At 36.1% G+C, this 13,184-nt stretch overlaps 1 protein-coding gene across 2 annotated transcripts in view; it reads right to left on the bottom strand.

Annotated features, from left to right (window-relative positions):
• The window catches only part of Rab3-GAP (Rab3 GTPase activating protein), a 732,105-nt gene that overhangs the window by 84,877 nt on the left and 634,044 nt on the right, over positions 1–13,184 (bottom strand). For both annotated transcript variants that reach the window (XM_090399255.1, XM_090399256.1), the window contains one exon: positions 9,100–9,447. In XM_090399255.1, the coding sequence (XP_090255381.1) occupies positions 9,100–9,447 (348 nt within the window). The remainder of the gene's footprint in view (positions 1–9,099; positions 9,448–13,184) is intronic.

The following is a 13,184-nucleotide window of genomic DNA, read 5'->3' as shown; positions in this document are numbered from 1 at the left end:
TTTAATTTAGCTTCTGTTTGGACAAGCTGGATTACTGCATTGCCTAATAAGCTCTGCTATTTTTTGTAGCTGTTTTAAAATCCAAGGGCAACAATAGCCTGAGAAGTGTTAACATGGCATCAGAAAATAAAGATAAGTTTCAATAAATTATTAGAATAATTGTTTTCTAACTTTACATGGGTTTGTCTTGTTAGATCACAGTTGGCTATGGATACTTTATGTTTTTGTTGTTTAAAGCAAATTTTTTATTATATACTGTCAGTTATTGCACTGTATTTCACTAATGATGGCCACCATAAGTCTGTTCACCAATATGTTATTACCAAGCCTACCACCATTCAAGAACTATATTTTACACCACATATTACAAGATTTTGTTATGTGTGATGCCTTCTGGATGTCTACATTATGGCATTAGAAATGTGACAGGTAAGGGACCTGTCACTGGGTAGTGCACATATTAATAAAAGGTAGGAAATGGGAAGAGCTTGGCAACATTGATATTAGCCACTGATTTAAGTTGCTGCAGCAGCAGTGGTATGGCAGAAACCAGCAGAGAGAGAGAGAAAGAGAGAGAGAGAGAGATGAGTAGTGTGCTCGAGGGTGAGAAAGATGAACTTTTATTTTATTCGTGTGGGGTTCCCCCCCATTCTTCAACCGCCCCTTAGATGGTTGAGCCCTACTAATGAGGGATTAAGTATGTATTTTTGACTGCAGCAACGTGTGTTCACTGAGCTGTTTTGCCTACTTGCAGGATGAAAAATTCCAGATAAACTGGGGGAAAAAACCCTGCTGTTCATGCCCAAGACCGGTTAACCTGGCTATGGCTGAGAAAGATCTTTTAGCTCCTCACATCATCAACGAGAATCAAATTTAGGACACTTCCCCAGGCATATGGTTGTGAAAACACATAGCCACTAGGCTAACTGCGTGGACAGAAAGATGAACTGTTACATGGAAACAAATATTGCATCATAGAATATAGTAGATTTAAAGGATGGTAATGAATGGGTGGGTAAATGTTGAATAAGAGTAGGCTGCTTGGAGGGAGAGAGAGAGAGAGACATTGAGAGAAGTGGAATGTATGAAAAATTAATTCAGAAGAATGAAAGAAGAGATTAAGAGACTGGAAAGGCTAACTGATGTAGAGCAAACAAGACAGAGGTATGGGAATGACAGAAGGAGAGAGAATAGGAGAACTAGGATTTGAGAGGAAGGCAAGATACTGCAGGAGTTAAGTATGAAGAGATGACATGAAGCAGGTAAGAGGGGGATGCAGGCGAGCAAGAAATTAATGGAGTAGTGAGAGGTGTGATGTATGGAGATTCAATAATTCTTGGAGTGTAAAATAGAATACCAAGAGAATGATAGGGAAGTGAGATGAAAGAGCAGATAAGAAGATTATGATGTGGATACAAATGACCTGAGAGGTGAGTCAGGTAGTGAGAGATTTGAGGTTTATGCTAGAAGCTGTGTGGCAGAAGAGCATGAAAGGGAAGATAGTGTGTTATCTAGATAAGATAATGAAGAGTTGAAAAGATGAATATAAATAATGAATTACATGATAACAAGCATGTGTAGAAAGAGAAGTTTGGATTATGTGGAACAGTTGGAGTGCATTTGAAGATAGAAGAGAGCTGAATACAATGCATTTGAATGAAGAGAGACACAGGCATCTGGAGAATGTTGTTCTTGGGGAAAATAAGGATTATTAGTGCAGTGAAACTAGCGTTGTCAGGGTAGATGGAAGCAGGGGGGGTGGTCTCTTGTAGGAATAGACACTGGAAGATAGATGAATGTATGGTGTTATGCAGAGTCAAATCAAGTCTCTGGAGGGATTAATAATAGCTATAGAAATACTGACAATGCATTGATGTTTCTTTATACAAATGCCAAGAGCATCAAGAATAAAGAGATGAATTAGTGGCATTGATAGCCTCAGCTATTCAAACATTACTGGGATGACTGAAACATGGTTGATGGAAGCAGTCGCGTATTTAGGTATTTCCCACCCCTAGGCCCACAGAAAGTGCTGCCCCCCCATATTTAATGAACATGTTGATTTACATGCGTAACCTATTTAAATCGTAAATTTGTAATATAAATATAATTACAAAAATGAGAGCCTGGAAATTTCCGCCGCCCCTCAAAATTTGCCACTCTAGGCCCAGGCCTATACCTAAATACGCCACTAGATGGAAGGTGACATCCTGAACCTCATCACTAATATGATTAGTGATGAGTTGAGAGAGTGGAAGATTTGGAGGGAAATGCATTATAGTTTTAAGAGCATATGGTGTGAGGTGAGGGTGGGCAAAACAGGATATTTAGTGCCATGTTGCTATAGGCCAGGAAATCAGTTTGAAGAGCAGAAAATGTTTAGGCACTTTAAATTAAAGATGCCAAGAAATTATATTTTTGGTTCAATTCTTCCAATTGTAAGCAAACAAAGTTTGCATGTGAAGTAACTTTATGACTGAGCAACTCGTATACAGAGGTTAATGACTTCACATCACTTGCCTTAGTATCCCATAATGCAAAGCACATATCCTTAAGGACAAGTATAATGCTACGCATTATGGGAAGGATCACTACCCAGACCAGTTTCTACCTTTGTTGAGGTCTCATCAGTGGGAGCCAGACCCAAAAGTGATACCAAGGTTGAAGTAGGCAAGTTCAAAATGAGTGGTCATTATAGGAGATTTTAAGTACAGGGAATATAAACTGGGAAGAGGAAACAGTATGCAGTAGTAAGGGAATGGAATTTCAGGAATTTTGAGGAACAAATGCTGAAAGTTTATTTTTCACTTGGTTAGAGTATAATAAATTTAGTTTAATCCTTTATCCAAGTGTGAGCAAACAAAGTTTGCACCTGAAAGTATCTTCAGGACTGGGGTAAGGTGGTACAACACCAGGGCAACTCGTTGCAAAGGTGGAGCAAGCTACCAACACTCCTATCTCAGTATCTCCTATAATGCAAAACACATCTCCTTGCGGATATGTCTAATGTTATGCATTAAGGGAAGGGCCACTACCCAGACTAGTTTCGACCTTTATTGAGGTCTCTTCAGTGGGAGCCAGGCCCAAGTGGAGATACCAGCCAGAAGCATTAGCAGGTCATCTCTACCTGAAAGTCCTGAAGATACTTTCAGGCACAAACTTTGTTTGCTCACACTTGGATAAAGGATTAAACTAAATTTATTATAAGAGGAACAAATGCCACAGGCAAAATGCAGTAAAAGGAGCATGTTTCTCAAGAATTTTGATTTGGTTGTAGCATCACAAGACTTGATTGTAACAAAAATATCATTCCTGCCACCAGCTGGAGAGAGTGACCATGTAGTCTTGACTTGGGAGATGAACAGACACGCAAATTATTGAGAAGAAAATAATTTATGTGGAATTATAAAGTATGTGATTATAAGCATCTTAAAAATCAGCTTTTGGCAGTTCCATGGGTGGAAGAATTGGAAGGGTGAGATATCACCAGTGCATGGAACCTAGTGAAGAAATATTTATTATAAGCAATGGGAAGTTGCATACCTCAAATGAAAAAGAGAACACAATTTGGTGTTCTCTTTTTATGTGATATCAAAGGGGAACTGCAGATGAAAAAGAGAGTATGGAAAAAGTATAAGGTGAAGGGGGTGGAGAGTAGCTGCATGAAGAATATAAGACTATACCAGGAAAGTGACTAACATGGTGAAGGCAGCAAAACTTGTTCCTGAGATCAAGGGAAAATACACATAATGAAAGGAATTCTTTCATTATGTGGCCAGTAGGAGAAATAATTGGGGATGAATGACACTGTTAGATGAAAATGAGAATAGAGTGACTGTTGAAGAAGGCATAGTGGAGTTGTTTAATGATCACTTTATTGAGGTATTTCATCCTGGAAAAGAGGATTTTATTACTAGAAGGACAGGAATGGTTCAAGGTTTGGAAGTACAAAGAGAGTGTGTTATTAATACTAAAATTCTCTGTATATCAGTAAGGCAATGGGACCAGATGGAATTTCCCCATGTGTTTTTAGAGAATGTGCTGAGAATGACAGCTCCTTTGCCTTGGCTTTTCAATGAGAGACTGGCTATGGGAAATGCCAAGGAGTAGAGAGAGGGTAAGATAAAGAAATTGCATAAGGGTGGCGGTAGAATGGAAGTGTCAAACTATAGACTGGTTTGTATTTCTTCTGTAATTGTTAAGATTTTAGAGAAACTAATGAGAGATGACATACAGTAGATAAGGGTAATATTATCTATGAGAGTTAGCATGAATTTGTTAAGAAGACCTCTTGTTTTAGTAACCTGATTGCTTGTATAATAAAGTAACAAGAGTGGGTTGATGAGAAAATACATATACTGCCATTTTTTTTTTTTTTTTTTTGGATATTAAAAAGGCATTTGAGAGGGTGCCACATAAGTTGATATTTAAGTTACAGCTTTTTTAAGTTGCTCTCACACATGAATGGCTATTTGCAAACCTATAACACGTTTTATTTCATGGATTGGATAAGGATATTTTTTAATCAATTTTATATATTTTTTGTATTTTTAATTCATTTTTTACATAGTCTGGAAGCCCTGCTCTAGAGACCAAACATTTTTCAAGCCACTGTAGGTCGCCAATAAGCTGGGTGGTGGTCTCACACTGAGCAATGAAATTCATTTCCCATCTAAAGACAATCACAAACATCCATGCCAACAGCAGGATTTGAACCTGCAGCCTGTTAGTTGGAGGGCAGGCTTGTTAACCACTTGGCCAACCAGCGTTTAAATGTCTGGTTAGTCAACTGGATTGAGGATTGGCTTTGGAAATATAATTTCATTAAAAAATATAACTTGCTTTAACAAGAAAAAAAAGAAAAAGATTTAGACTCAAATATTGTCATTAATATTTCTTCCAAAGTCTTATCTGGCACTGAAAAGCATCTTTTAGCAAGAGGTTTTAATTTTGTCATATCCCACAGAACATTCCAAAAGTGGACATTATAGTGCACAATGAAAAGGGAATATGCAATCTCCCAAGAGATTCTATAGACCTCATCTGCATTCAACTTCATCCTCATTACTCGAAACTAAATTCCCACCTAGAAACATACCGAAATTGGAGTCAACAGTTCTTAAAGAATTATGACGAGATAAAAACATAGTAATAGTTAAGGCAGACAAAGGAAATACAATAGCGGTCATGAACATAGATGAATATGTAAGAAAAATTAACACCCTATTAGAAGATTCTAACACCTACTTATTCTTAGACCAGGATCTCACATGGCATACACATAATACAACTAATGATTTGATCAAAAAGTGACTAATTGGACAGAAGAATTAAAAAAAAATATCTAAATATCTGTTAGTCCTAAGAATTTATGAGGCATCAAAAATACACAAAAGGATATTCCACAATGAGATTCTCAGACCTCAAACTTGGAAAAAGTATCTGTCAAACCTGGTAGCTCCACATACAAAAGACAGAATCATATGTGAAGAATAGCTTACATTTTATTGAAAAGGTAGCAAATTTAGATATGGTCAGTCTTTTCATTGATGTACCTAGGGATGACAATGGATCTGCTTGAAACTATTTCCCACTGAACACAGTTAAGACTATTCAAACACTGCATGAGAAACACTTTTTTTTTCATATTTCAGGACAAATATTAGGAAAAAGAAGGACTTGCCATCTCCAGCCATGTTCAATCTCTTTATGGAAAATTTGAAACAAATGCTATAAAAAACCATCACAAGAAAACAAAAACTTGGTTACATTCCTATCCTAATTTATGCTCACGTGTAGACCTACACATTTAGCAGTGTAGGTATTTGGAACCGAAATCGTACGGAATTTCACAAAAAAAAATTACCATTCCTTGAGATCCTTGGTGAAATAAACAAAGAAGAAAAAGATTGTCCTTTTCTGTATATAGAAAATCCTGTAACTGAAAGATTTTGACATACTGTTTCAAGCCATCATCCATTACAAAAGATAGGCATGATTAAAACATTACAAGATAGAGCATCCAATATGTCCAGTACATCAATTAACAGGAATGAAGAATTGTGCTACCTGAGGCATAACCTTTCCCTCAATGGTTATGAACCAAAGACGATCAACAAAATTCTTAATATACCTCCAACAGCTCCTTTACTTACACAAGATTTTAAGAATGCAATCATGCTTCCTTACATCAAGAATGTTATAAAGTTGCTCTGAGTACAACAATAAAGCGTCTTTTTTTTACCATTGTATAAAATTTCCAAATTCTTGCATTCACCCAAACCCTCACATCATCTGCATTTATGAGATTCATAGTTCTTGTGGCATTTGCTACGTAGGTCAGATGGGAAGGTCACGGGGAGATCCACATGTCTGAACACGTATGAGACATTGAAAAAAAGAAATCAGCATAAATCAGGACTGGCATACCATATTCAAGGAAGCCTCACAAATACTAAGGTTCTCCACACAATGTAACCAAAACTAAAGCTTAATCCTACACCAAGTTTGGTCTGCTTTCATTAAAAATCCAACTGCAGCTGACCTAGGATATGACACACACAATGCTACGGAACGTAACAGCAACAACTTAGCATTGTTCCAACATGTATATAGTAATTAACATTTTTTTTTTTATTCTGGTTACTTGTTTATACTTGTGAAGTTCTGATATCTGATATGTGTAATTACTGTATTTTTCGCCTTATAAGATGTGCTTTTTTTGTATCTAAAATTTATCTGAAAATTATGATGTGTCCTATAAGCTGAATGCATCTTATACACTGATGTGTTTTTTTTGTATGTGCAGTTGCAGTGCATCATTACTTGTTGGTAATGAGTATCAGTTTGAATAGTTGCACAATAGTTAACAGTCATACATTTAAACTAATGATCAACACATTATTATTAAAAAAAAATTTTTTTTTGTAACCCATGGATTCTATGAAGTACAGACATTGCGTACGCAATTGTATGGTATGATTGTGTACAGAAAACATGGTATGAACTGGGAGGAAACAAGAGCAGCAATTAATAGAAGCAAATTCCAAAAAACAATCTCCACAGATAACAGGCAAAACGTCCAAAAATTGAAAATGAACTAAAAGCTTGGATAATGGATCAAAAAAAGATCGGGTTGCTGTGTATCTACAAAAATGATTATTCAACAAGCAAAATTATTGGCAACAGAAAGAAATATCATTGATTTTACAGGATGCCATCATGGTGTTTTAGATATATGAAGAGAAATGATTCATGCATGTATGCAAAAATGAAATCACAAAAAGTGCCATACGAATTCAAAAATAAAATTGTTGAGTTTCACAGATTCATTATAAATGCCAGAAAAGAAGACAATTTTGAACTTTCACAGACAGCTAATATGGATGAAGTGCCTCAAGACTTTCTGATGTGCCCTTGAAAAAGACTGTTGACTCCAAAGGTAAAAAAAATATTACTGTTAAAACTTTTGGTCACGATAAAACCTACTATACTGTTGTTTTGTTGTGCTGTGCAGATGGAACAAAATTGTCACTTTTTTAATTTCTAAAAGAAAAATAATGCCCAAAGAAAACTTCCCAAAGAAGTTTACATTCGTATTCATCCAAAAGGATGGATGGATGAGGAAGAGATGAAGTTATGGATAAAGAAGGTGTGGTCCGGATGTCCTAGCAGTTGATAGTATGAGATCAGTTTAGATGCCATAAAACCAAAGCTGTAATACCAGGAGGTATTCAACCTCTGTGCTTCAACCTTGAGATGTACCGATAAACAAACCATTTAAAGGATTTAAGAGGGGAAAATAAGTCAATTGGATGAATCTCCAAATTTTGAGGAAACATGTACAGGTAGGAGAAAGAAGACCACAATTTCACAGGTATGCGAATGGGTAAAGAGTTCATGGAATTAAGTGAAACTTGAAATTATTATAAAATCTTTTTAAAAGTGTGGCATTAGTAATTCTCTTGATGGTACAGAGGATGACTTATTATTTCAAGACAGCAATGACTTGCTTTCTAATGAAAAAAATAAAGATTTGAAAAGAAGATTAATGAAATTTATAAAAAACTATTTTGTTTATATTTTATATATATATATATATATATCATATTATTATAGGTTAGATTTTTTAATTATTTGATGAATTTTTTTTGAGAATAATTGTTTTTTTATCTAATAAACAGATAATACATGTATTATCCGTTTATTAGATAAAATGCTGGCCTGGTCAGCTGAGTGGTTAGTGTGTCCATTCTCCAGCCAAAAGGATGCGGGTTCAAATCCAAGTGTGGGCATGGATGTCTTTGGTTGTCTATGGCAATACTAGTATTAGTAGTGGGTGGTAGATGGCTTTGGTGTAGTTGGATTGAGTAGTGGAGACAGAGAGCTGTAGAGTGAGTCCTTGGACTCCCTGGAGATGTCACATAATCATAATAATAATAAAAAAATTTTAAATAAAAAAATTAATATTTACATGAAAAATTTGATGCATAATTCATGCATCTTATACCGCAAAGAATATTTTTTTTCCTAAAAAAATTCAACATGAAAAATGTGATGCATCCAATACAATGGTGTGTCTTATAAGACAAAAAATGTGGTAATTGTTTCTAGTTTATATTTTGTACAACTTTTGCTAATACCCTCTGACGATGTAAGTCTGATGACTTACAAATCTTGTAGAGTTATATTTGTTTAGTTTTATTAAACTCGTTATTTATCTAAAAACATGTGGTCTCGATATTGGAAACTGTCTACAGTTATTATTTTTATATATCAATGTGCTATTATAATTATTAGATTGTTTACCAACCAAAGTTAATAAAAATTAGGATACAGTTGTCAGCACAGAAAGAACAACCTTTCTACATCTCTCTCTCTCTCTCTCTCTCCTCAAATAGTAATCAACATGTTTATATGTACCATTTATATATTACTATAGTTTACTTTTGTTCTTGCTCATGCTCTGATGATGGTGAATATGATCTCATAGAATTTTAATGTGGTAAAGCTAACACATACTAAAAGTTTATCTCATCTGTTAAGCCACCAAATCAGATGTGAAAGAGGATTAATCTTACAGTTGATATATATTCTTACCTCTTCAGCTAACAAATCTTGTCCTAGCATACATAATTCACAAGCATAATGCCTACGTACTTCATCCAATGAGGCATTCCACCCTCTGCCCAGATCAATAACTCTGTTGAACCATTTGCTGGCTTGTGAATGTCCAAGTATATTGTTTGCAGGACTTTCAATATCTTCAGATCCTGAAGGAATAGGATTAGCTGGAGAAATGGGAACATTTTCAGGAATATTCTGGGCAACTGCTGTAGCAACTTTCAAAAGAAACTGAGTTCGAGTAGTCTGTATACTGGAATCTAACCTTTCGGTAGTTGTAATTCCATACTTTGCATGCAATTCCTGAAAAAACATCTTCTTTCCCTAAAATTTAAGTAGAGTTTCTCAGAAAATGTTCATCTTTTGTAAAGTTTTTGTGCAATGAAAGTTCAACTTACAAAATTATACATCTTAATAGTACTATTTAGCATTATTTATCGTAATAATTCTTTTGATTACACACATTGAATCAAATGTTTTGTTTTGATGAGATGAACATCAATTACTATTATTATAAACTTTCATGGAATTAGACTTATTGTGGAAGATCTTATTCAGTAAGCAACATCTGCATCATACTGAATGAGTATGATGGAGATGTTGCTCCTCTGCACTTTTGGCAATTTCTACAGCCAATTTTTTAGCAATTCATTTCAAATGAAGGCGAGTTAGCCAATCTCATAAGCATGTGGGAAGGATTTTCCTCCAGATACAAGTTTTTTGCTTTTCATCCTGCAAAGCAGGTTAAACTGGCTAGAAATACACACCATTAACAGATATAAATTCTTAGTTGCTTTAGCCATAATACAAACTAACCCAATCCTAGCCTTCCCACAACGTATTCCACTAACCTATCATATCACTCTCACACATTAAAAAATTTGTTCATCACACCTTTACACAATTTCCATGGATAGCCTATTGTTCCCTCTCTCTCACTTTATGCATAATCCCTTCTGTATTAATCCCATAAAATCTCTTCAACTTAAATGTTTTGATTATATCACCTCTTTTCCACTTATCCACTAAACTGTAATCCACCTCTTAACCTCTTCTCCATGACCAACATTCTAGACTCCTAATATCACCCCTAGTCACTGGTCTCTAGAACTAATGCAGTTTCTGCATCCCAATGGAAATTAGATGTACCAAGTTTTTGCACAAGAGTCCCCATGTAGTTTGATCAAATGCCTTATAGAGTAACATGACCACCTCCTTATCTATATTTGTCAGCGTGTTTCTTATCATAGCAGCAATGTGCTGCATTATGTAGCTTTATAAAACTTGCAAAGTACCCTTGGAATTTCAATCCACTGTTAACCATAATCTCCAGATCCCAAATCTCGTTCATCTGTTCATCCACCAATAATTGAATAGGCTGGAACTGTGGGCATGGGAAAATGGATATCAGTTCAATATCAGTCTTCTTCTTCTTCTGCAGCTTCTCCCACTTAAGTGGGGTCACTGTCGATGATGAGTCTCCTCCACATCCTCCTGTCTTGGGCTGTCACCACATCCAAGTTCTTCATCCTCAAGTCCTCTTCTACCAGCTCCCTCCATCTCTTCTTTGGCTGCCCACGCTTCCTCCTTCCTTGCAAATCCATCTGCATGATCCTTCTTCCCACAGTTCAATATCAGTAAATGTAGTCATTCACTTCTGCATGATTAGATATCCAATGTCATATTATATTGGTGGGATTATGCTAGAAGAAACTGATGAGGCTAGGGATCTTGGAGCGTTAGCAGATAGGAAGTCGAAGTTCAGAGGCCAGGTAGCAATGATTACAAATATAACTCAAAAGATAATTGCAATGCTGAAAAGAACATTCACATGTAAATATAAGGATGTCATTTTGCCTCTTTACAAGACCTCGATAAGACCTCACTTGGAGTATTATGCACAGGTCTGGTCTCCTGGAGAGAAAGAGAGAGAGTGCAAAGGAGTGTGTTAAAAATGATATAAGGATTATGGAATACTGATTATGAAGACAGATTGAGAATTTGTAGACTGCAGACACTAGCAAACAGGAGAAAAAGAGGTGATTGAGACTTACAAACTTCTGAAAGGGTCATATAGGATTTCAATTGATGGAAGGTGGGGAAAGGACAAGAGGGCATCCTTGGAAGCTAAGAAGTGGGGTGAGGGCTAGATTTTTCTCTCACAGAGTGGTGCATGATTTGAATGAATTGCCATTGGTTGTTGTAAGTGCAAGCAGTGTGAATGAATTCAAGAATAAGCATGATAGCTGGTGCGTATAGTATGTGGCCTCCCTCAATAAGTCCCTGATTCATGGAGGTCTCTCTTAATATAATAATAATAATAATATAGTCCACAGCACTATACTGTTGCAATCTAAAGTGTAACACACCTTATAATCTGTACTTGTTAGTCCTAGCTAAAAGTCTACTCAAATCTTCTCAAAGGAATCTGAAATCAGTATTACTCTATAATTCTCCCCATCTTTGCACAATCGAAAACTGAATAATGCCCCTGAAATCAACATACATGAAATACTCTAAACAGAAAGAGTTTAGAACAGTAGTGGTCCAAGAAGAGAACAATGAAGCACACTACTAGCTGCTCCCCCCCCCCAGAGATTAGGGGGTATCCAAAGAATTTCGCCATGGTAAGTCGGGGATATCCACCTGACTGTGCTGAATATATATATATATTTTTTTTGTGTTCACTGAGGCAGATGTCCACAGTTCTTCTTCCTGTCTGTCTATAGTAGGCTCAATGACATGAACAGGGCACTTCATAGACTCCTGGATGTGATAAAGGAGGGAAGTTGTCATTAGGTGAACGGATGAGAGTTGCCAATTTCACATAAGGTTTAAATATGGTGCGTAGTTGGTGTTTGTTAAGCACTCTAGATATCTTTTTTAAATGTACTTTTAATGTATGGGATGGTGACAGTTTTGTTGTAATCTTCTGTGATAGACATTGGAGGGGGGGGAATTTCTGGGGGAGCATTTAGTATTTTATCTATCTTATGGGGATTATAGCCATTGGTCAAGAAGGTGTGATGTAGGTGAGAAAGTTCAGCAGTGAGAGCAATGTCATCAGAACAAATTGTGCTATCTCTGTGAGTTAGTGTTTTTAGAATACCATATTGTTGAGATGGGTGATGGTGTGATTGTGTAAATATCTCTCTGTATGTGTGGGTTTTCTTTAAATCGAGAATGATAAGGAACCTCCTGGAAGATGTGTGATTAGTGTGGCCAGGAAGGGAAGACAGTCATTAGCTTCTAATTCCATTGTAAAGTGGATTTTTGGGTGCTATTTAAATGCACTAAAAATGTATTCAATGTGTCTGGGCCATGTGGCCAAATAACAAACATATCATCAACATAGCGTAGATAGAGACTAGGTTTGAGAGTGGTTGTAATGGTATAGTACGCCCACAGATTCGAGACCCTTCAACACTTCTGCGCATGTCAACAGAAGGAGAATCCATTCCGATAATAGGGTAATCAATCCATATTGTGGGATGATTATTATTACACATTGGAAAATTAATTTCTCTTTTATGATCATTGTAGTTTTTAAAGTGTTAACTATGTTGCTTGTATAACAGTCGAAAAATTTTATCTATAAAGCACGTGATTTCGCGTGTTTGTGTGTTTCGTATGTCCTTCATTTCTTTCTCCCCTTCAGCATGATTCGACTATTCTTGGCAAGTCTTCAAGCAAAGCTCTCTAAAGTGTGGGCATACTATAGCTAGCTTTTCCAAATGTTCTATGTAAAAATTGGCTAAGGGGAGGGGAGGGAGAGTGGGAATCCCATAGCTGTCCCATCTAATTGTTTGTACATTTTCCCTTTCCATGTAAAATAACCTGCCTGCACTGTGAATTTAAATAGTTGAAATAAATCCGAGGGAAATTGTGAATTTAGTAAATTAAGGGTTTTAGTTAATGGTACATTCGCGAATAGTGAGGTGATATCAAAACTCACCATTAAGTCTGAACTTTTTAAGGTATGGTTTTCTAAAACCATAACCACTACAACCATAACATTCTACCCACCTAAAAAGTGTTTTAGGTGGGTAGAATTTTTAACA

The sequence above is a fragment of the Typopeltis vanoorti genome, chromosome 10, assembly GCF_054136105.1.
Source record: "Typopeltis vanoorti isolate ZY-2024b chromosome 10, IOZ_Tvanoo_1.0, whole genome shotgun sequence".
In the NCBI taxonomy this organism is placed as follows: domain Eukaryota; kingdom Metazoa; phylum Arthropoda; class Arachnida; order Uropygi; family Thelyphonidae; genus Typopeltis; species Typopeltis vanoorti.
Note: the sequence above shows the minus strand (reverse complement) of the source record. Positions and strands in the feature narration are given on the sequence as shown.